The following is a 15075-nucleotide window of genomic DNA, read 5'->3' on the forward strand; positions in this document are numbered from 1 at the left end:
CGTTGCGAATCCGCGGTCCTGCGAAAACCTTTGCCGTATGAACTTCGCAACCCCTTCTCCCGGCGAACAACCCTCCACGATCTTGTCCGCGAGATTGGTGCCCCGATACATACTTGGCGATTGATCGAGTCCTATGATGCGAGGCAAAGGTGCCGCAAAGGTGCAACGATAGTTGGAAATAAAACTGCCAGGATAAACGCAGTCCTTTGAATAGTTGCGCTCTTGGCAGATTCGTATGCAGACGATCAAAGGAGCTGACCGACTGTGAAATCTGGAAACAGAAAGCAAGAAATGTACATAGATCGTATAGCGCAAAGAGGCGCGACTGCAGAGGGTAAAAACGAGAGGCGAGCGGAGCCAGAGAAATTGAAGGCGAAGGAGGAAATAATTGTTCCGGTGCCGCGGTTACCGCGCGGCAAATCCATCGGTAAAGTTTGTTTATCGGCGCGAAAGTTTCAATGAAAAATGTGTCTGGGTATTTCATTATTTGTCTCGGGTATCGCACAGTTCAGTCTAGTTTCCCGAAGACAAACGTATTGCCGCGGGGCTGTCGGCAATAATATCCACAAAGTTGTTTGCCGGCCCAGTTGTCGGGCGATAGAATTCGCTCGGTTTTGATACGGCACGAAGAGGAGGAAGAGGAAAGAAGGAAGGAAGGAGCACCGATCGATCGCGTCCATCGGGAGGAAAAAGAAAGAGCAGCCGTATGATCTCGGTTAAGAAAGAGAGAAAGAAAGAGAGAGAGAGAGAGAGAGAGAGAGATTGAAGAAGAGAGAAAGAGAGAGATAGCCGAAAAAGGAGAAAGGAAGGATGCAAAGCGTTATCGAGAGACGAGCGCTTAACGGGCGTTTATTCTCGCGAGGATTCTTCGAAGATGTGCCACATTGACAAATACGCGCATCGGAGGCCGAGAGGCAGAGGCAACGTAGCCTCGTTCGCCGTTAATGGACAAGATGTGTTTCCGAATCTAAACTTACAATTAGTAGGCGGTCGAAATCGAGAGGGACTCCGGCGATCATGTCGATATTATAATCGAAAAAAGAAGAAACGCACGGCCGGGCCACGTCCCCGTCTCTGCATAGCGCGTACGTCGCACACCGTGCGCTGACATCGAACAAAACGTGATCGAGGCCTTACTTTCGAAGCAGTCTGCAGAGCATTCGATCGGTGTGCTCCAGTCGCTTTCCTAACGACCAGACATGCTTTTACCGACTATCATACTTTTCTGCAAGCGTGACAAGGCGTCTTCATTGACGCATTATCGCCGAATACGCGCGGCAACGTGTCCCCGAGCGCCGACCAATTCGAATCGTTTCTTCCAAACTATTGTCCGACAAATTCGCGTTACAGGAATCGACGACGGTAATTCGTTTTGTCCCGTATCTGCTTAACTTTCCCTTGTCCGGGTGCTAACGAAACATCCGTTCTCCTCGCTCGACGCTAATCGTCTTCGCCAATAGAAGAAGAGCAAACGTGATTTACGCGAGAGACGGCCCGATGGGACATCGGGAAACAGATGGCAGTGAATTCTTGCTTTTCGAATCACGATCCTCGTTCCTGACCTCGGATTCTTGCGTGAAAGCGAACAATAAAGGCTACTGCCAACCGGAAATATAAAGCGCACGCAGCATACGCATATCAATTTTACTTTCACGCGGTCGCGAATCGGATCGTTCCAGTGCCATCGTTCCGGCGGAATAGCATTTGTCTTCAGGATGTATCAAACAGTCGCGCAGCGAACATTGTGGAACGATCTACTGTGTAAGTATTATTGGATAGAAAGTTCGAAAGAAATGAATCGTATCATTTGTTGCCAGTTCCGATATTTTTGGAAGCGCGAAAGCTTGCAATTTCGCGCATCAGATTTGGAAACTGATAGTCAGACTTTTCTTCTGTTTCAGACTGTAAAACGACACTTATTTTCGATAACTGTTCATAGCGACCCGACGAGACTCTATCCAAAATCCAGAGCACCCTTTCCACCATAATAGAGGCTATCGTCCAAAATCTTCTGGTCAAAGATAATCCGTGAAACGTGGACGCCGCCCTAGGGTTTAGGGGACCGATGGGAACCGAGTTGGTTTACCGGTTCGAAAGTAATCATTTGTTTCCCATGGCAAGGGAATAGCGAAGCCCGTGAACATTGACACCGAATCGTCTTTGAGAGAATTCTCTCCTCTTCGGTACACTAACGACGTAATGAGAGAAACCGGTTTCGAATTTTGCAGCTAGTAACCGGAGGATCAGCGTAATTAACCCGCGCGTAGTCTAAAACGCTCGGACTTTGGTTCCGCGAATTCCGCGAGGAGAGGAAACCGCGGTGAGATCCGGATCGAAGAGAAAATCTGCGTATCGACGGATCGGATGATCATCGGAGAATCATCGGCAGGCTTTAACGTGTTCAGCCACACCTTCGTTAGATTCTTCGACGTGCTCGCTGCACTTTCACCGTTCATTTGTTTTCCAAAAACGTACGGCCGACGCTCGGCGACACACTTTTTACGAAGACCTAATTTGTCGAACGATGCTACTTGCTAAATACTTCTACGAAGCTCGGGCGAATCCCGCTTCCTTCTTCGCGAATCGCCTTCGATCCGATCTGAAGCTCGATTAAAGCTCGAGGAAGCGATCGAATCGGCGATCTCTGTAGAATCTCCTTTCACCGGATTCGTTGATCTCGACAAGTGCGATCTCGTAACGGTGATCGAAGGTCAATCGATCCACACAGTCAATCCTGATCGAGGCGAATTCACGAAATTTATTAATCAATACGGCCTTCTTATATTATTATCGACGGGAGTTAATGGATAAGGATACAGTGGTCCGACGATTCCATCGAATTGCAATAAGTATCAGACGATTTATTGATGTATTGGTATAATATTATTAAGTATATAGAAACAAACCTATCATCTGTATATTTTCGAAAATAATTTGCATTATCGTAGAATACTTTCAGTCGATTAGCGCTAAAAGAATCTAGTATGTACAACATCGGAGCACCGCTCTGTTTAAAAATATAAGATATCACCAACTGAGGTGGTCTGTGTCAGTAAGTACGTGATTGTTACGTGTTTAACGTACCGTCGATATGGATATTTTAATTAGTTTCTCTTGAATAAATAAATCGGTAGGTGAATAAGTACACATAAAGGACGTATAAATAAATAATCCTAAACAACGAGGACGAAAACAGAATCGAAAGCTACCTAAAATCACTGGTTGTGCGTTGGTGATAACTGATAGTCACCGTTGGTCGTCAAAAATCGATGGAAGATAATCGACGATATTTAAACTCCTCCATTCTGTAGGCCCATTTTTCAACTAATTAATCCTAGAACCATCCTTCCGTGGCACAATAATACCACGCTGTCCTTGATATAGTGTGTACCTGCTTAAAAGCTAGAAATAGTCAAGGCGACGAGACATCGAGTAACTTAAGTACTTTGAGACCAATCATTTCGAGGTGTGTACATAGTGGAGGAAGACAGCCAAGATAGGTTTCATCGGAGAAAATATTTCAACTAAATGCTGCCACTGTTAACAGTCTTGCGTATGTGCCACATTTCTAGCCCAGGTACTGGATTCGTATTATAAGCTGGACGCCTCGAGATCAGGTATGTTCAAAAGTCCGGCGTATCTCCAATAGTAAGTCGGGGGTCCAGCTGTGAAACAATATTTCATGTCCAACGGCTCATCGTTTTCGACATAGTACATTAAATAGAAGTTGCACATTTCATCAGACTTGGTTGAGCCTATGAACGTCCAACTGTGGCGTGAGCTCTGCATCGTGCAACGAGCTGCTATTCGATCGCCTTGACGAGCCACGACTTTGTTGTGTACAGGATAAAACATCTGAGGACTCAGCGGGTCCCTTTTGCCTAACTCTGTCCACGTGAAGTCTGGTGTGACTAGATACCCAGACACCACTTTCCCAAGGGAGTGCGTGTGCGTTCTGTAAGCAATGGGGTGTATGGTTTTATTTTCTTTTATCATGCAAGCTGTTTCCATAAACGTTGTGCTCTTGGGGGGTACTGCACCCGCGGATCCCAATAGAAGCACACCAGCCAGCTTGTTCAATGGACGCAAGGTGTAATAAAGAAACACGCCTGAGTCGTCTGTACTACCATCCTTGAAGTGGTCAATGTGAGAGTAATGAACCTGCAGAACCAGGTACTTAATGGGAGAATCCCCACCAACTTTAAAGCCTACTCCATCCGGTAAAATTAATTTTGGTGCATCTCTTGCCCAGGCATACAATATCTGTGCAAAACATGGAAAGTTAATAAATTGAATAACTTCAATGAAATTAATAATTATGTACCTGGGATTGTTCCGCACAGGGCATCATTGTCTCTTCGTTGTCACCTATATGATGTTCCATTTCTCCACAATTCCATACAAATTTTGAGCTGCCTGGTTTACCACAACCATATAAAAGTATATGGTGAGCAGTTTCCATTGTCGCATTTGGTTCAAAGCCTGTTACGTAGTAACTTTGGAAAGGATCGACTTTAACAGGTGTGCATAGATACAGTTCAGCCTATAGATTACAAAACATATGTTATACTCACAATATTCTGTATTTTTAAAACAGTAATAATTACGAAACAATCGAATACTGTACATATTGTTTAACATTATAATATCTTATACACGTTGTTTAATACTCACCCTATTCGGGGTAACATTTGGCATAAGTAACGCATATTTTTTCACACCGTTACACTTCGTAAATTGAAACAACACCGCAAATAAAATAAAAATGACGAATGCGTATTTCTCATTCATTTTCCCATTAAGTTTCACAGCCATTTTACGAATGTCGATGAAAATTCACGTGAAACTGTCAAAATGTTACGGGTCGATATGCCATACTCCCACGTACATATTCTGACGTAGCGATAAGACTGTGGCGACACCATATTAATTGCACAATTAGAAAATGTTAATGTTAATTGATTGACATCAATCGTCTGTACCATATCGGAGTAGTATTTACAAAGGCAAAAATCAAAATATTAATCTGCCTTTACTAAGCGAAAATTGGCTAAATTAACATATATTTACATACATTTCTACCCTTTGCAACTGTATGTAAACAAACGTTATCACCATCTAGCGGTGACCAATTTGTACTAAAATGTGATCCCTCACAATATGCAACCAGCTATTCCATGATAAGAAACTTTTTAATACATATGTATTTCCCAACGCAATTTCTTTATTTCATCGCATCAAAAGCTTGGAATATTATTGAAGGAAATATTCAGATAATTGTCATAAAAAATGTATACTAACAAAATATCAGAAAAATACGACTAACAAGTTTATTGGACGGATCTGTTACAAATATCAATTGCGCGTTCGCTTCTATAAGACAATCTAAAATTTAAGTACATCGTTGTATGTCAATAAATATAAAATATGTAGATTGTACTTGCTGTATGTAAACATTTCTTTTATCTTTTGTTAATATGTATGTCACGAATTTGGTCTGTAAGCCACTCTATGCCTGGCTGTAAACCTTCACCAGTGATCGCATTTGTTGCTCGTATATGCCAAGGTTTATTTTGTATACGATCAAGGCCAAGACCAGCAACAAGTTTAACAGTAGTCAAAGAATCAGGCAAATCCATTTTATTTGCCAAGAAAAGAATCGGTATTTTGCGACCTACAATTTTGTGGTGTACGTTTTATTTTTCGACACGTTTATCACTGTAAAAAAAAAAGAATACAAGAGTCCTGTACCTGCTACGTCTGGATGTTGAAGAAGCATATCTAATTCTTCTTTGACCACAACCAATCGTAACTTATCGCTGCTATCAATTATAAAAATAACAGCATGACAGTCCTTGTAATAATGTTCCCATAAGGCTCTATGACGATCATGACCCGACATGTCAAATGCCGTAAATATGACATTTTTAACTGGAAAAGAACATATTGGATCTTTATGCCATAATTTTAAACAAATAAAATTGCACAATTATTTTTTCCGCAGCTTTTAAGCGAGGAAATGAGAACCACTGATCGCGTCACATCACAGTGTCACAGCTTGGCGGGACATATGTACAGACTTGAAAATAGGGTTATTAAAGTAAAATAAAAGATAAATTAATTTGTCATGGAGGTAAAAAAGAATAAGGAACGGGGACAAGTTACTATGTCTGAAGAACGTTTAAAAGAAAGTCAAGGTGAAATATTATGTACATATTGATTAAAAATTTAATCGTGAACTTTCTTTAGAAATACCTTACTACTATTGTTGATTTGATTTCAGATCCACTGCAAGAAGAGAAGAATAAATTAAGAAAGCAAATAAAAGCGTTGCGGTCTATAAATTCTGAATTGGAATGCAACTTAGACCTCTACTCATTTGGAAACATTAAATTTGAGTCTATTATAAATAATTCTGACATAATTGTGGATCCATCAAAAATTCCCAATGTCAATGTAGAATTGGAGACTGAAATATTTAGATTTGGTGGATTCAGTACCCTTGAGCTATCCCCAAAGGACTGTATATTTAATTTGTCTTCATTCAACAAGTATGATAAAAAACAAGAGTATGGTATACAAGTAGTCTATGGTAACAATAAATGGTCTTTAGGAAAGTGGTGTATGCCCTTTGATCTAGAGGATACAGTACACAGATTTTCTAGTCAAATAAAAGATATACCCAACTTTATCAGATCTTGCAAACATTATCTAGACTGCTATTCTATTCGACGTGAACAATTTAATATGTTGAAGGTATACATTTGATGATAATGAGCGGGTGTTTAAGATTAAGTGAAAACTCTAATAATGTTTAATATTTGCAGGAAACCATGTCTGATACAAAGAAAATTAAGTTGCACAAAAATGTTGGATATACTCACATTATATTAAATTTGATCGATGTATATAGTGTCACATATGATTCATACATAAATACGAATATATATATTCACTATGATGTTAATGAAGTTAGACCACATAAAGTTGACATTGAGTTAGAAGATGAAAAGGAATTAAATAAAGAAGAGAAAGGAAAATTCAAAACATTTGTAAAATGGTTAAAATTATTAGATCTCAATACAGCTTTTGAACAAATGTTGAATGAAAGACTGTTGGCATGGTCAAACGAAGCTGTAGAAGAGAATTTACCAGAAACTTATGTATGTTTAAAATATTTTTTCATTGTAAAGAATACATTGTTACTAAAATATATATTTCTTTTCAGGATTCGGATGACTCTGACGGAGAAGACTTTCTAAAAACAATCTTGCATAAAAGTAAAAGATCCGATAGCCTTCAAACTAGACAAAACAGAAAAAAAAGGGATGACTTATCGACTTCGGAAAATGTTAAGAAAGACAAGAAATCTGGTGTTTCTAAAAAAAAGAAGACAGATATACAACAACCTAGCCAACATTCCACAAGTCTAAATAAAAGTAATAAGATTGTAACATCTACAAGTCCTGAACAAAAATTCGAACATAAGAGATTAAAACAGACCAAATTAAATTTTCAATTAAATAAAGATTCACTTATGAAGCCTAGTACATCTAGTAAACTGTTAACTCCTGAGACTAGTATGACGAATGAAAAAATAGATAAAGTGATCACTAGTACCCCAATGCATCAAAATGGTTCCATACGTATGGAAACAGATGCCCTTGATAATATTAGTGTCATTAGTAATAAAGATTAAGAAAAAAGATATTGGAATTAAGGAAAAAAAGATATGAATAAAGGTAGTAAATGTAAGAATACAGTGAAGGTTGAAATAACTAAAAATATTATTGTTTTCTATGCAGCCAATATATGTATCTATTTTGTTATCATAAAGTTGTATTTATGTCTTAATATACTTGTTTGATTTCCTTATAAGATAACAAGTGGTGCTTGAACTGATCAGTACAACAACGCAAGTGCAAGTAACAATATTGTTTTAAGCACGGTAATCGAACATCGAACAACATCGTTCACTCGCCATTGTTTAACTTACATGAAAATTTTTCAACATTATACCCAACAGTGGGCACTATGTCTATGCAACGGTCATCCTCGCGTTTGAAATTATTTATGACCGTCGACTTACCACTGTTGTTAAGGCCCACTACTAAAACGTTTACTTCTTTTTTCTTAATTCCTAAAAGATTCGCTAAACGATCAAAGAGCCCCATTCTCTGTACTCCCTTCAAGTATTGTTACGTGTTTATCGAACATCAATAGCGAACGCTGTTATCATTGATTATTTGAAGGGAGAAACAGGATAGGGTTGGCAATGAAAATACAATTGTCCAATTTATCTGGATACTAGCTAGTTTACTTATTTCAAATGCTATTAAAAAAAATTATAAATCTCTGGCAATATTATTGTTTTAAATATTAATACGTATGTACATACATATATATGGAATAATATGCATGTACAATGTATATTTTTCAACTTTCCATTCGTGGTGCAGTTGAGAAACACTGACGAACACATGTTTTCGTGCTTCCATTGAGGTATCCTTTAAAAAATGAATATAAGATTCCGCTTATAGAAAACTTAAAGTTAATTGATCTCGTATTAATTTTTTCGTAAGTTTTTCGTATTGAATTGAAAATACGAAGAAAATGGTAAGTTGAAATTTTTCATAATGAGTTGAAAGGTTAGGATATGAAATACTAGGTTACTTTCATATTATATAGGATATTTAACAAATTTTTCAGCCGAAGGGTAAAACAAAAAGATTTATTGACAAGAAGAATTCGGTGACATTTCATTTAGTTCATCGATCGCAAAAAGATCCTTTAATTGCCGATGAAAATGCACCTCAACGAGTTTTAGTGCCTGCAGGAAATACACAAGCTGCTAAGTTAGAGAAAAGAAATCTAAATGATGATAAACGCAAGGAGGAGCAACAAAAATATGGCATATATTTTGACGACGATTACGATTATTTGCAACATCTTAAAGATGTGAAATCATTGCCAACAGAATGGGAACGAGTAGAGTATACAAGCAGATCAAAAAATGATGAAAAGTCTGACGATAAAGATGCACCAAAAATTAACTTACCCTCCTCTGTGTTTGCTTCAAATGTGGAAGAAAAAGTTGGGCTTCTTAACAAAGCTGCTCCTGTTTCTGGATTACGGTTGGACCTGGATCCAGATGTGGTTGCAGCAATGGACGATGATTTTGATTACAGTGATCCAGAGAATGAGCTGGAAGACAATTTTATAGAGTTAGCCAATGCTGACATTAGTGGTGAAGATGAATATGAAGATGAAGATGAAGATGAAGAAGAATATGGTATGGTTTGCAGAAACTAATACATTGGTTTTTACATATAATACTTAATGCACATTTGATCAATTTGTTTTATATGAAACAGATCAGTCTGATGTATCGTCTGAAGGACATTTAGCATTGTCAGACGAGGAACAAGATGAAGTCTGTAGTCTGAATGGCCCTCAGTATACTTTCAGAGAAGAAGAAACAAAATCACGTTTTACAGAATATTCAATGAGTAGTAGTGTTATGAGAAGAAATGAACAATTAACACTTTTGGATGATAAATTTGAAAAGGTTGATTTTCAAAATTATAATATTTTGTTTGCTTCATCAATATCAATGTACATTACGTATTTTTCTACTGGTAGATGTATGCAGGGTATGATGAAAATGAAATTGGAGCATTAGACTGTGATGAAATCGAAGGACATTTAGCAGCAGATTCAGATATGCTTCTTCAGTATGCAGCCGAATTTGAAAAGCAGAAAAATGAAGATGTAGGATCTCTACATTTTTATTTTTAAGTTATACGACAAACGATTCTGATTTCCTCTCATCTTTGCAGACTGAAAATGTAGCAAAATTGATGGAAGATAAGATGAGAATTTTGGAAAAGGACTATTCCAGTTCTGAAGATGGAAATAATCTAGAAGATCTTATTGTTGATGCAAGACAAAAAGATAAATGGGATTGCGAAAGTGTTATTAGTACATACAGTAATATTTATAACCATCCGAAATTAATTTCAGAGCCAAAGGTATAGATCATAGAATTAATTTGATTTTATCTCGTGTAATGTCCTGTAATCATAAATTTGTATGCAGATCGAAAAGATTAAAGTGCACTCAAGAACTGGTATCCCAAAAAATATATTGGATGCATCTTCTGGAAAATTAACTGCTAAAAATTTAGCACAGTTTGATCAAGAAAATGAAAAATCTAAACCAAGGGGGCCTCAATCTGTTGCTGAGACCATGAAATCAACCCTGAGCATATTAAGTATAAGACCGAAGAATGAAACCTCGGAAGACAGAAAAGAAAGAAAGAAGGCCCTCAAAGAATACAGAAAAGTAATGCTTGTTCGTTAATTTTTAGTATTTAACATAAACAATTAATGAAATTATCTATGATTTGTTTTAGGAGAGAAGGATAGAACGAAAAGCAAACTCTGAGGCCTTCAAGGAAGAAAAGAAACGCCAGGAGAAGATTCTCTTGAACAACAGGCAAAACGTGCAAGGAAATCGGATAGTTTAACATGTAAATTCCTTTATGCATCACTCTCTTTAGTAAATTATGTTTGCATTAACTAGTGTACATTAAATATATTAAATTTGTTTAATATATCTTTTTAAATACTTGCGTTTTTAATCAATTACGTAGAAACTGACACAGTCCGTGTTCTGTCCTTCACACCTTCGAAATTCGAATAGGTAATTCGATAATCGAAACATCGATAGCGCGAGAAACGGTTTGACGCAGGGGAAAAAGAAGGGATATGAAATCTGTAATAGATATTGAAATGAATGGATATTTGGAATTATGGAAAGCATATTTATTTTACCCTTTTAAATATATGTATATTTTACTAATGCAATTTATTAATTACGGTTAGTGCTCGGGCTAACAACGTGAACTACATTGCATATAGTGCCACACGTGAGAGCGCCACCACTTAAGGCGGGGCAAATAGCGGAAACTCCAAAGTCATATGATCGATTTGTGATTCTTGCGGTTGGAATACAGCTCTGTCCGTTCGTTGCAAAGATGGCCAGCCAGACGCAAGGTATTCAACAGCTTCTGGCTGCCGAGAAAAGAGCCGCAGAGAAAGTTTCAGAAGCAAGAAAACGTGAGTTTCTATTCAGCTATTGGAATTTGTAGTTTATTGGCAAAGTGCACTGCATATAACACTTCACGATGAAATTTTCTATGACCCTGAATTTAACTGGGTGTAACCTTTTAAATGTATCGAAGAAACGATATTTCGACTTGTATAAATTAAGGTAATGCAACTCGATAATGAGATTTAGCGACTTTTATTTTATTATTTTGTATGTATCTGTAGGAGCGTTATTGCGCCAGAATAGTATATCATTAGACGGTATTCCTTGATAAAATTCAATCAACTATTCCTGATTATTAATACTGCAGTGTAGGCAAACTTACGACAGGAATTAATACGTTTTATTTTGTTATAAAATTATGTGGTTACTCATAATTTGTGAACCCTGTCGCAACAGAGCTCTAATTCCAAAGTACTTTTCCATTTAGGTAAAGCACGTCGATTAAAGCAAGCTAAAGAAGAAGCTCAAGATGAGATTGAAAAGTATAGGCAAGAACGGGAAAGACAATTCCGTGAATTTGAAGCCAAGGTAAAGTATTTAAAAAGGTGTACTAATGATGAAGATCATGATACAGAAAAATATTCTGTGATGTTATCTAATAATGTATGATTTTGATATTTAGCACATGGGTTCAAAAGAGGATGTTGCTGCTCGCATAGAAGCTGATACAAAAATTAAAATAGAAGAAATGAATCATGCTGTCGGTGTGCATAAAGATATTGTATGTGGTTGGATTATTTATATTTGTCAAATAAGACTGCTTTTAATTGAATGCATTAACGTTCTTATTTTTGTTACACAGGTAATGCTTACAATTTTGAAGCTGGTGTACAACATTGAACCAGAATTGCACAAGAATTACCGCAAAGAAATTTAAGTCGGAGAAAATGCGTTGACGCATATATAAATATTGCATCTTATGCTATGAATGTACATTAAGTACTTTCTTTTATCATATCTTTAACCGTATCTTATTGCCGTTATGTTGTACTTTTATCGGAGAAAACGTATACCTTTTAATCGTAGATGGTGGTATTCAAATTACTAGAATTTTTCCTGCGGTTGCTACACGACAATAAATGTAATCGTAATTATGCTGAGCTTTTACCACCGTGTTGGAAAGTGTAAGATTTAGAGTAGCTGCATCGCGATAGTAGTATAGAAACGTAATAAAGAAATCGTCATTGTGATATATCAAGGCCTAGATATATTAGGATGACGTGTAAATGTTACAACTTAGGGTGGTGGCAAAAATTATACAACGTTAAATGTATGTCGCTAGATGTCATTCCATAATTCTGCTGCATCGAGGACACTAATCGCGATTATAGGATCCTGTACAGCCTCTCGAGAATCGCTAACAAGCTCCCAATCCTACGCGATTTTCGCGACGATGTACGAATATACACACACCGTTTGTTTTGTTTGAAATTTTTAAATGTTGTTACGTTGTACGAAATAATAATACCTCATGTGTATACCCTGTCTCTGCGAGCTGGCAAATCTGTACAGTATTAATGTTCAACAATAAAAATAGCTAAAATCTATTTGAGCAGCAATACATAATTCTATCGTAGAAACACACGTTCGTGCTTTCGTAATTTTTGGTTCAAACAGAAATGAGTGAAGTATATTACAATTGCGTAATCCACAATTACGTAAAAGCTTCCGTGTCTCTTTAAATATTCTTCGTGATATTCAAAGTTTGAGCCAATCAGAGGCGGGCAGTATTTCAAACAATTAACGGTGAGACAAATGTTTAAATATACAGCAATCGGATGTGTGCTCTATTATAATATGTTCTTACTTTCCAATTGCTCTATTTTGCGATTCAAATTTTCGCGCTTGCGATTCTTTTTCGGTTTGCCGCGCATGCGTAAGTCGGTTACGTATTCAGTTGCAGCGTTTCGAACTGTGCACGTACGAATTTTGCCAAAGTCTATATCCACGCCACGCCAAAACCTTAGGTGACGATCAATTTTCAGTAGTATTTTCAATAAAATATGTGTAATTCATCTAGAATGTTAGTAAATTATAATAACGTAAAACCATGATATTAGTAGAAATTTTTATGAAATTTCGTTTCTCTAACTATTGTCTAGACTTGTATTCGACAACTGTCACACCGTCATTTTAATCGTACAAATTCTCTGTCTTTTAATTTATTTTATTACATTCCACGATTTGAAATGAACGAAAATAGGGCGATAAATTCATTAGTCGCTATTTCGAAAGGTGACATTTGAAATTCGTTTGTAATCAAAATGGCTGTCTATACCTACGTTGCGCATTCGAATAAGAGTGGGGCGGGTCGCCATTATGATTGCCTCTGTATTCTCTCGAAACGCGTAGACCATAATGTCACGTATCGTGGACTTCAGCGTATTGTTGCTAACTATCGACTAAGAAAAAAGCGTGGGGTGAAGAAACGCGAAAACAGTTTTGTCCAGTAATCAGTGACAATTTATTACTGCGCAACTCGTAGTTTCCGTTGTAATCTATCGCGATTGGTATGAGTGTTCGATAGTGGGGAAAATCTTTGACGCCAAAGAGGGGGGGATCAGCTGTATGAACCTAACCTTTCCTCAGCTGGCCGTGCTCGCGAACGCGTCCGTTTCATCGTGTTGTTTCATCGTTTCTCGGTCGCGTGTGTACGTGCAGGTCGGTGCGTTGACACAACACCAGCGCCACTCCATAGAGACCGAAAGGTGATTCGATTTCGCGAACTAATCCAGGCAGCGCGGAGCGGTATCAGTACGTGTGCCATTCTGCACCGAGAAATGGAAGCCGAGGAGACGTGTTCGGTTAGCAGGAGCGCGAGCACGTTGCCGATCGACGAGGTCGCGTTCGAGGACGCGTTGACAGCTGTGCACGGGTACGCGTTTTAATTATTCTGGTTATGGTTAAGAACGCACCGGGCGAGACCGGTCGCCGACCAGCCGCGGATCCGGAGAGGAAGAGATCGTTGTAGATAACGCGTGTTTGTCCGAGAATTCCGTGTGAACGGTGCGGTTTTCATTTTCGGTTGCGATTTTATTTTCGGTTTCCCCTGCCGCGTCGCGTCGCAACAAGGGTGTGTGTTTATCGGAACCTCTTTGGATACGATCCCCTTGCAAGATGTGGTGCCTCGTTAGCCAAGCGAACTCTGTGATCCTCGAGGTGCAGGTCGACCCCAAAGCCATCGGCCAGGAGTGTCTCGAAAAGGTGAGTCATTTTAATATTCTTCGTCGTAGTTGTTGTTTTTGCGACCATTCCCTTGAATCTGGTTACTGCGTACCGACGGACACGTTCGTTCTTTCGGTGCGTTGTCGGTGTTTCTTTTTTCAGCAAAATACCTAGGCGCTACCACGCGAAATGTCAATTTTTTTTAACATTTGTTTTCGTGTTCGTGCTTCGTATGAATGACCGCGTTGCGTAGACACGACTGTATCGTCAATGAACGCTAGAACTAAAAAGAAATTCGAACGCCATTATGTAGTCGTAGAAATAAACATATTCGTGCAAACGTACTAAAGGTCATCATTGTCCAAGCGTCGTGGCCATCGGTGGCTCTCGTGTAAACAATAACAAAGGAATCGTTTATCGAGTCCGACCGATTATGATCCTTTGTCTCTGCGGAACAATATCTGATAAGAGGATTTGCACAGGTGTCGCGGAGCGATCGGCGTCGATCAGTTTCTCGCCCGTATGAAAATATCTGCTGTTGCGAAAGCCTTTGCGGTTCTTCTTCGGTTACCGAAATTCGCGAAACGGACGCGGTGTGAACGATGCCTTAAGGCCAGCTCGTAACTCACGTGCGCAACAGATGCTCCCGAAAACACTCGGTTTGTGCATACACTTGCGGGAACAATTTGAAATTTGAGGACGGTGCCACGGCTGACAAGATCTCGATCTCATTTGTAATTACCGTCATGGCACTTGCTGTCTATTTTACTTTCTAATGCATGTTAATGCGTTTTT

General features: G+C 38.4%; 6 protein-coding genes across 8 annotated transcripts in view; 4 read left to right on the plus strand and 2 right to left on the minus strand.

Moving 5' to 3' along the window:
* Positions 1 to 2840: 2840 nt before the first annotated feature.
* Phm (Peptidylglycine-alpha-hydroxylating monooxygenase) lies at positions 2841 to 5171 on the minus strand. The gene is made up of 3 exons (XM_078181778.1): positions 4675 to 5171; positions 4325 to 4543; positions 2841 to 4263 (listed from the first exon to the last, which is right to left on the minus strand). Exons 1-3 carry the CDS (start codon positions 4813 to 4815, stop codon positions 3592 to 3594), a joined length of 1032 nt encoding a protein of 343 aa, XP_078037904.1. The 5' UTR covers positions 4816 to 5171; the 3' UTR covers positions 2841 to 3591.
* A 134-nt stretch (positions 5172 to 5305) lies between these two features.
* On the minus strand, positions 5306 to 8236 carry Arl6 (ADP ribosylation factor-like 6). The gene is made up of 3 exons (XM_078181779.1): positions 7997 to 8236; positions 5752 to 5931; positions 5306 to 5674 (listed from the first exon to the last, which is right to left on the minus strand). The coding sequence occupies exons 1-3, from the start codon at positions 8172 to 8174 to the stop codon at positions 5463 to 5465; spliced, it is 570 nt and encodes a 189-aa protein (XP_078037905.1). The 5' UTR covers positions 8175 to 8236; the 3' UTR covers positions 5306 to 5462.
* LOC144470512 (uncharacterized) lies at positions 6063 to 8009 on the plus strand. The gene is made up of 4 exons (XM_078181777.1): positions 6063 to 6197; positions 6284 to 6756; positions 6828 to 7163; positions 7229 to 8009. Exons 1-4 carry the CDS (start codon positions 6128 to 6130, stop codon positions 7697 to 7699), a joined length of 1350 nt encoding a protein of 449 aa, XP_078037903.1. The 5' UTR covers positions 6063 to 6127; the 3' UTR covers positions 7700 to 8009.
* A 214-nt stretch (positions 8237 to 8450) lies between the features above and the next one.
* Positions 8451 to 10833, plus strand: Ltv1 (LTV1 ribosome biogenesis factor). Of its 2 annotated transcripts, XM_078181775.1 has the most exons (8): positions 8451 to 8616; positions 8710 to 9292; positions 9375 to 9568; positions 9643 to 9771; positions 9840 to 10031; positions 10099 to 10344; positions 10415 to 10531; positions 10655 to 10833. In XM_078181775.1, exons 1-7 carry the CDS (start codon positions 8614 to 8616, stop codon positions 10526 to 10528), a joined length of 1461 nt encoding a protein of 486 aa, XP_078037901.1. In that variant the 5' UTR covers positions 8451 to 8613; the 3' UTR covers positions 10529 to 10531; positions 10655 to 10833. The 2 variants fall into 2 exon arrangements, with proteins under 2 accessions (XP_078037901.1, XP_078037900.1); XM_078181774.1 differs by lacking the exon at positions 10655 to 10833 and having other exon boundaries at positions 10415 to 10615.
* Positions 10834 to 10961: 128 nt separating this feature from the next.
* Vha13 (V-type proton ATPase subunit Vha13) lies at positions 10962 to 12662 on the plus strand. The gene is made up of 4 exons (XM_078181781.1): positions 10962 to 11120; positions 11543 to 11643; positions 11738 to 11836; positions 11918 to 12662. Exons 1-4 carry the CDS (start codon positions 11039 to 11041, stop codon positions 11990 to 11992), a joined length of 357 nt encoding a protein of 118 aa, XP_078037907.1. The 5' UTR covers positions 10962 to 11038; the 3' UTR covers positions 11993 to 12662.
* Positions 12663 to 13535: 873 nt separating this feature from the next.
* The window catches only part of Dnr1 (E3 ubiquitin-protein ligase defense repressor 1), a 62837-nt gene continuing 61297 nt past the window's right edge, over positions 13536 to 15075 (plus strand). For both annotated transcript variants that reach the window (XR_013494137.1, XM_078181776.1), the window contains exon 1: positions 13536 to 14319. Coding sequence is in view for 1 of the 2 variants with exons in the window: in XM_078181776.1 (XP_078037902.1) it covers positions 14233 to 14319 (87 nt within the window). In the remaining variant the exon portion in view is untranslated. The remainder of the gene's footprint in view (positions 14320 to 15075) is intronic.

The sequence above is a fragment of the Augochlora pura genome, chromosome 5 (genome assembly GCF_028453695.1).
Source record: "Augochlora pura isolate Apur16 chromosome 5, APUR_v2.2.1, whole genome shotgun sequence".
Taxonomy (NCBI): domain Eukaryota; kingdom Metazoa; phylum Arthropoda; class Insecta; order Hymenoptera; family Halictidae; genus Augochlora; species Augochlora pura.

Bases quoted from the DNA above. Each gene is read 5' to 3' on its own strand.
- Arl6 (XM_078181779.1), bottom strand. From the start codon at position 8,174: ATGGGGCTCTTTGATCGTTTAGCGAATCTTTTAGGAATTAAGAAAAAA. The intron at 5,932-7,996 runs GTAAGTTAAACA...GTTCTTTTCCAG, and splicing joins TAATGTTGAAAAATTTTCAT to TTAAAAATGTCATATTTACG. The intron at 5,675-5,751 runs GTACAGGACTCT...ACAAAATTGTAG, and splicing joins TCAACATCCAGACGTAGCAG to GTCGCAAAATACCGATTCTT.
- Phm (XM_078181778.1), bottom strand. From the start codon at position 4,815: ATGGCTGTGAAACTTAATGGGAAAATGAATGAGAAATACGCATTCGTC. The intron at 4,544-4,674 runs GTGAGTATTAAA...TGTAATCTATAG, and splicing joins CAAATGTTACCCCGAATAGG to GCTGAACTGTATCTATGCAC. The intron at 4,264-4,324 runs GTACATAATTAT...TGTTTTGCACAG, and splicing joins CCTGTGCGGAACAATCCCAG to ATATTGTATGCCTGGGCAAG.
- Vha13 (XM_078181781.1), top strand. From the start codon at position 11,039: ATGGCCAGCCAGACGCAAGGTATTCAACAGCTTCTGGCTGCCGAGAAA. The intron at 11,121-11,542 runs GTGAGTTTCTAT...TTTTCCATTTAG, and splicing joins AGTTTCAGAAGCAAGAAAAC to GTAAAGCACGTCGATTAAAG. The intron at 11,837-11,917 runs GTATGTGGTTGG...TTTGTTACACAG, and splicing joins TCGGTGTGCATAAAGATATT to GTAATGCTTACAATTTTGAA.
- LOC144470512 (XM_078181777.1), top strand. From the start codon at position 6,128: ATGGAGGTAAAAAAGAATAAGGAACGGGGACAAGTTACTATGTCTGAA. The intron at 6,757-6,827 runs GTATACATTTGA...TAATATTTGCAG, and splicing joins AACAATTTAATATGTTGAAG to GAAACCATGTCTGATACAAA. The intron at 7,164-7,228 runs GTATGTTTAAAA...ATTTCTTTTCAG, and splicing joins AGAATTTACCAGAAACTTAT to GATTCGGATGACTCTGACGG.
- Ltv1 (XM_078181775.1), top strand. The intron at 9,772-9,839 runs GTAGGATCTCTA...TCATCTTTGCAG, and splicing joins AAAAGCAGAAAAATGAAGAT to ACTGAAAATGTAGCAAAATT. The intron at 10,345-10,414 runs GTAATGCTTGTT...GATTTGTTTTAG, and splicing joins CCCTCAAAGAATACAGAAAA to GAGAGAAGGATAGAACGAAA.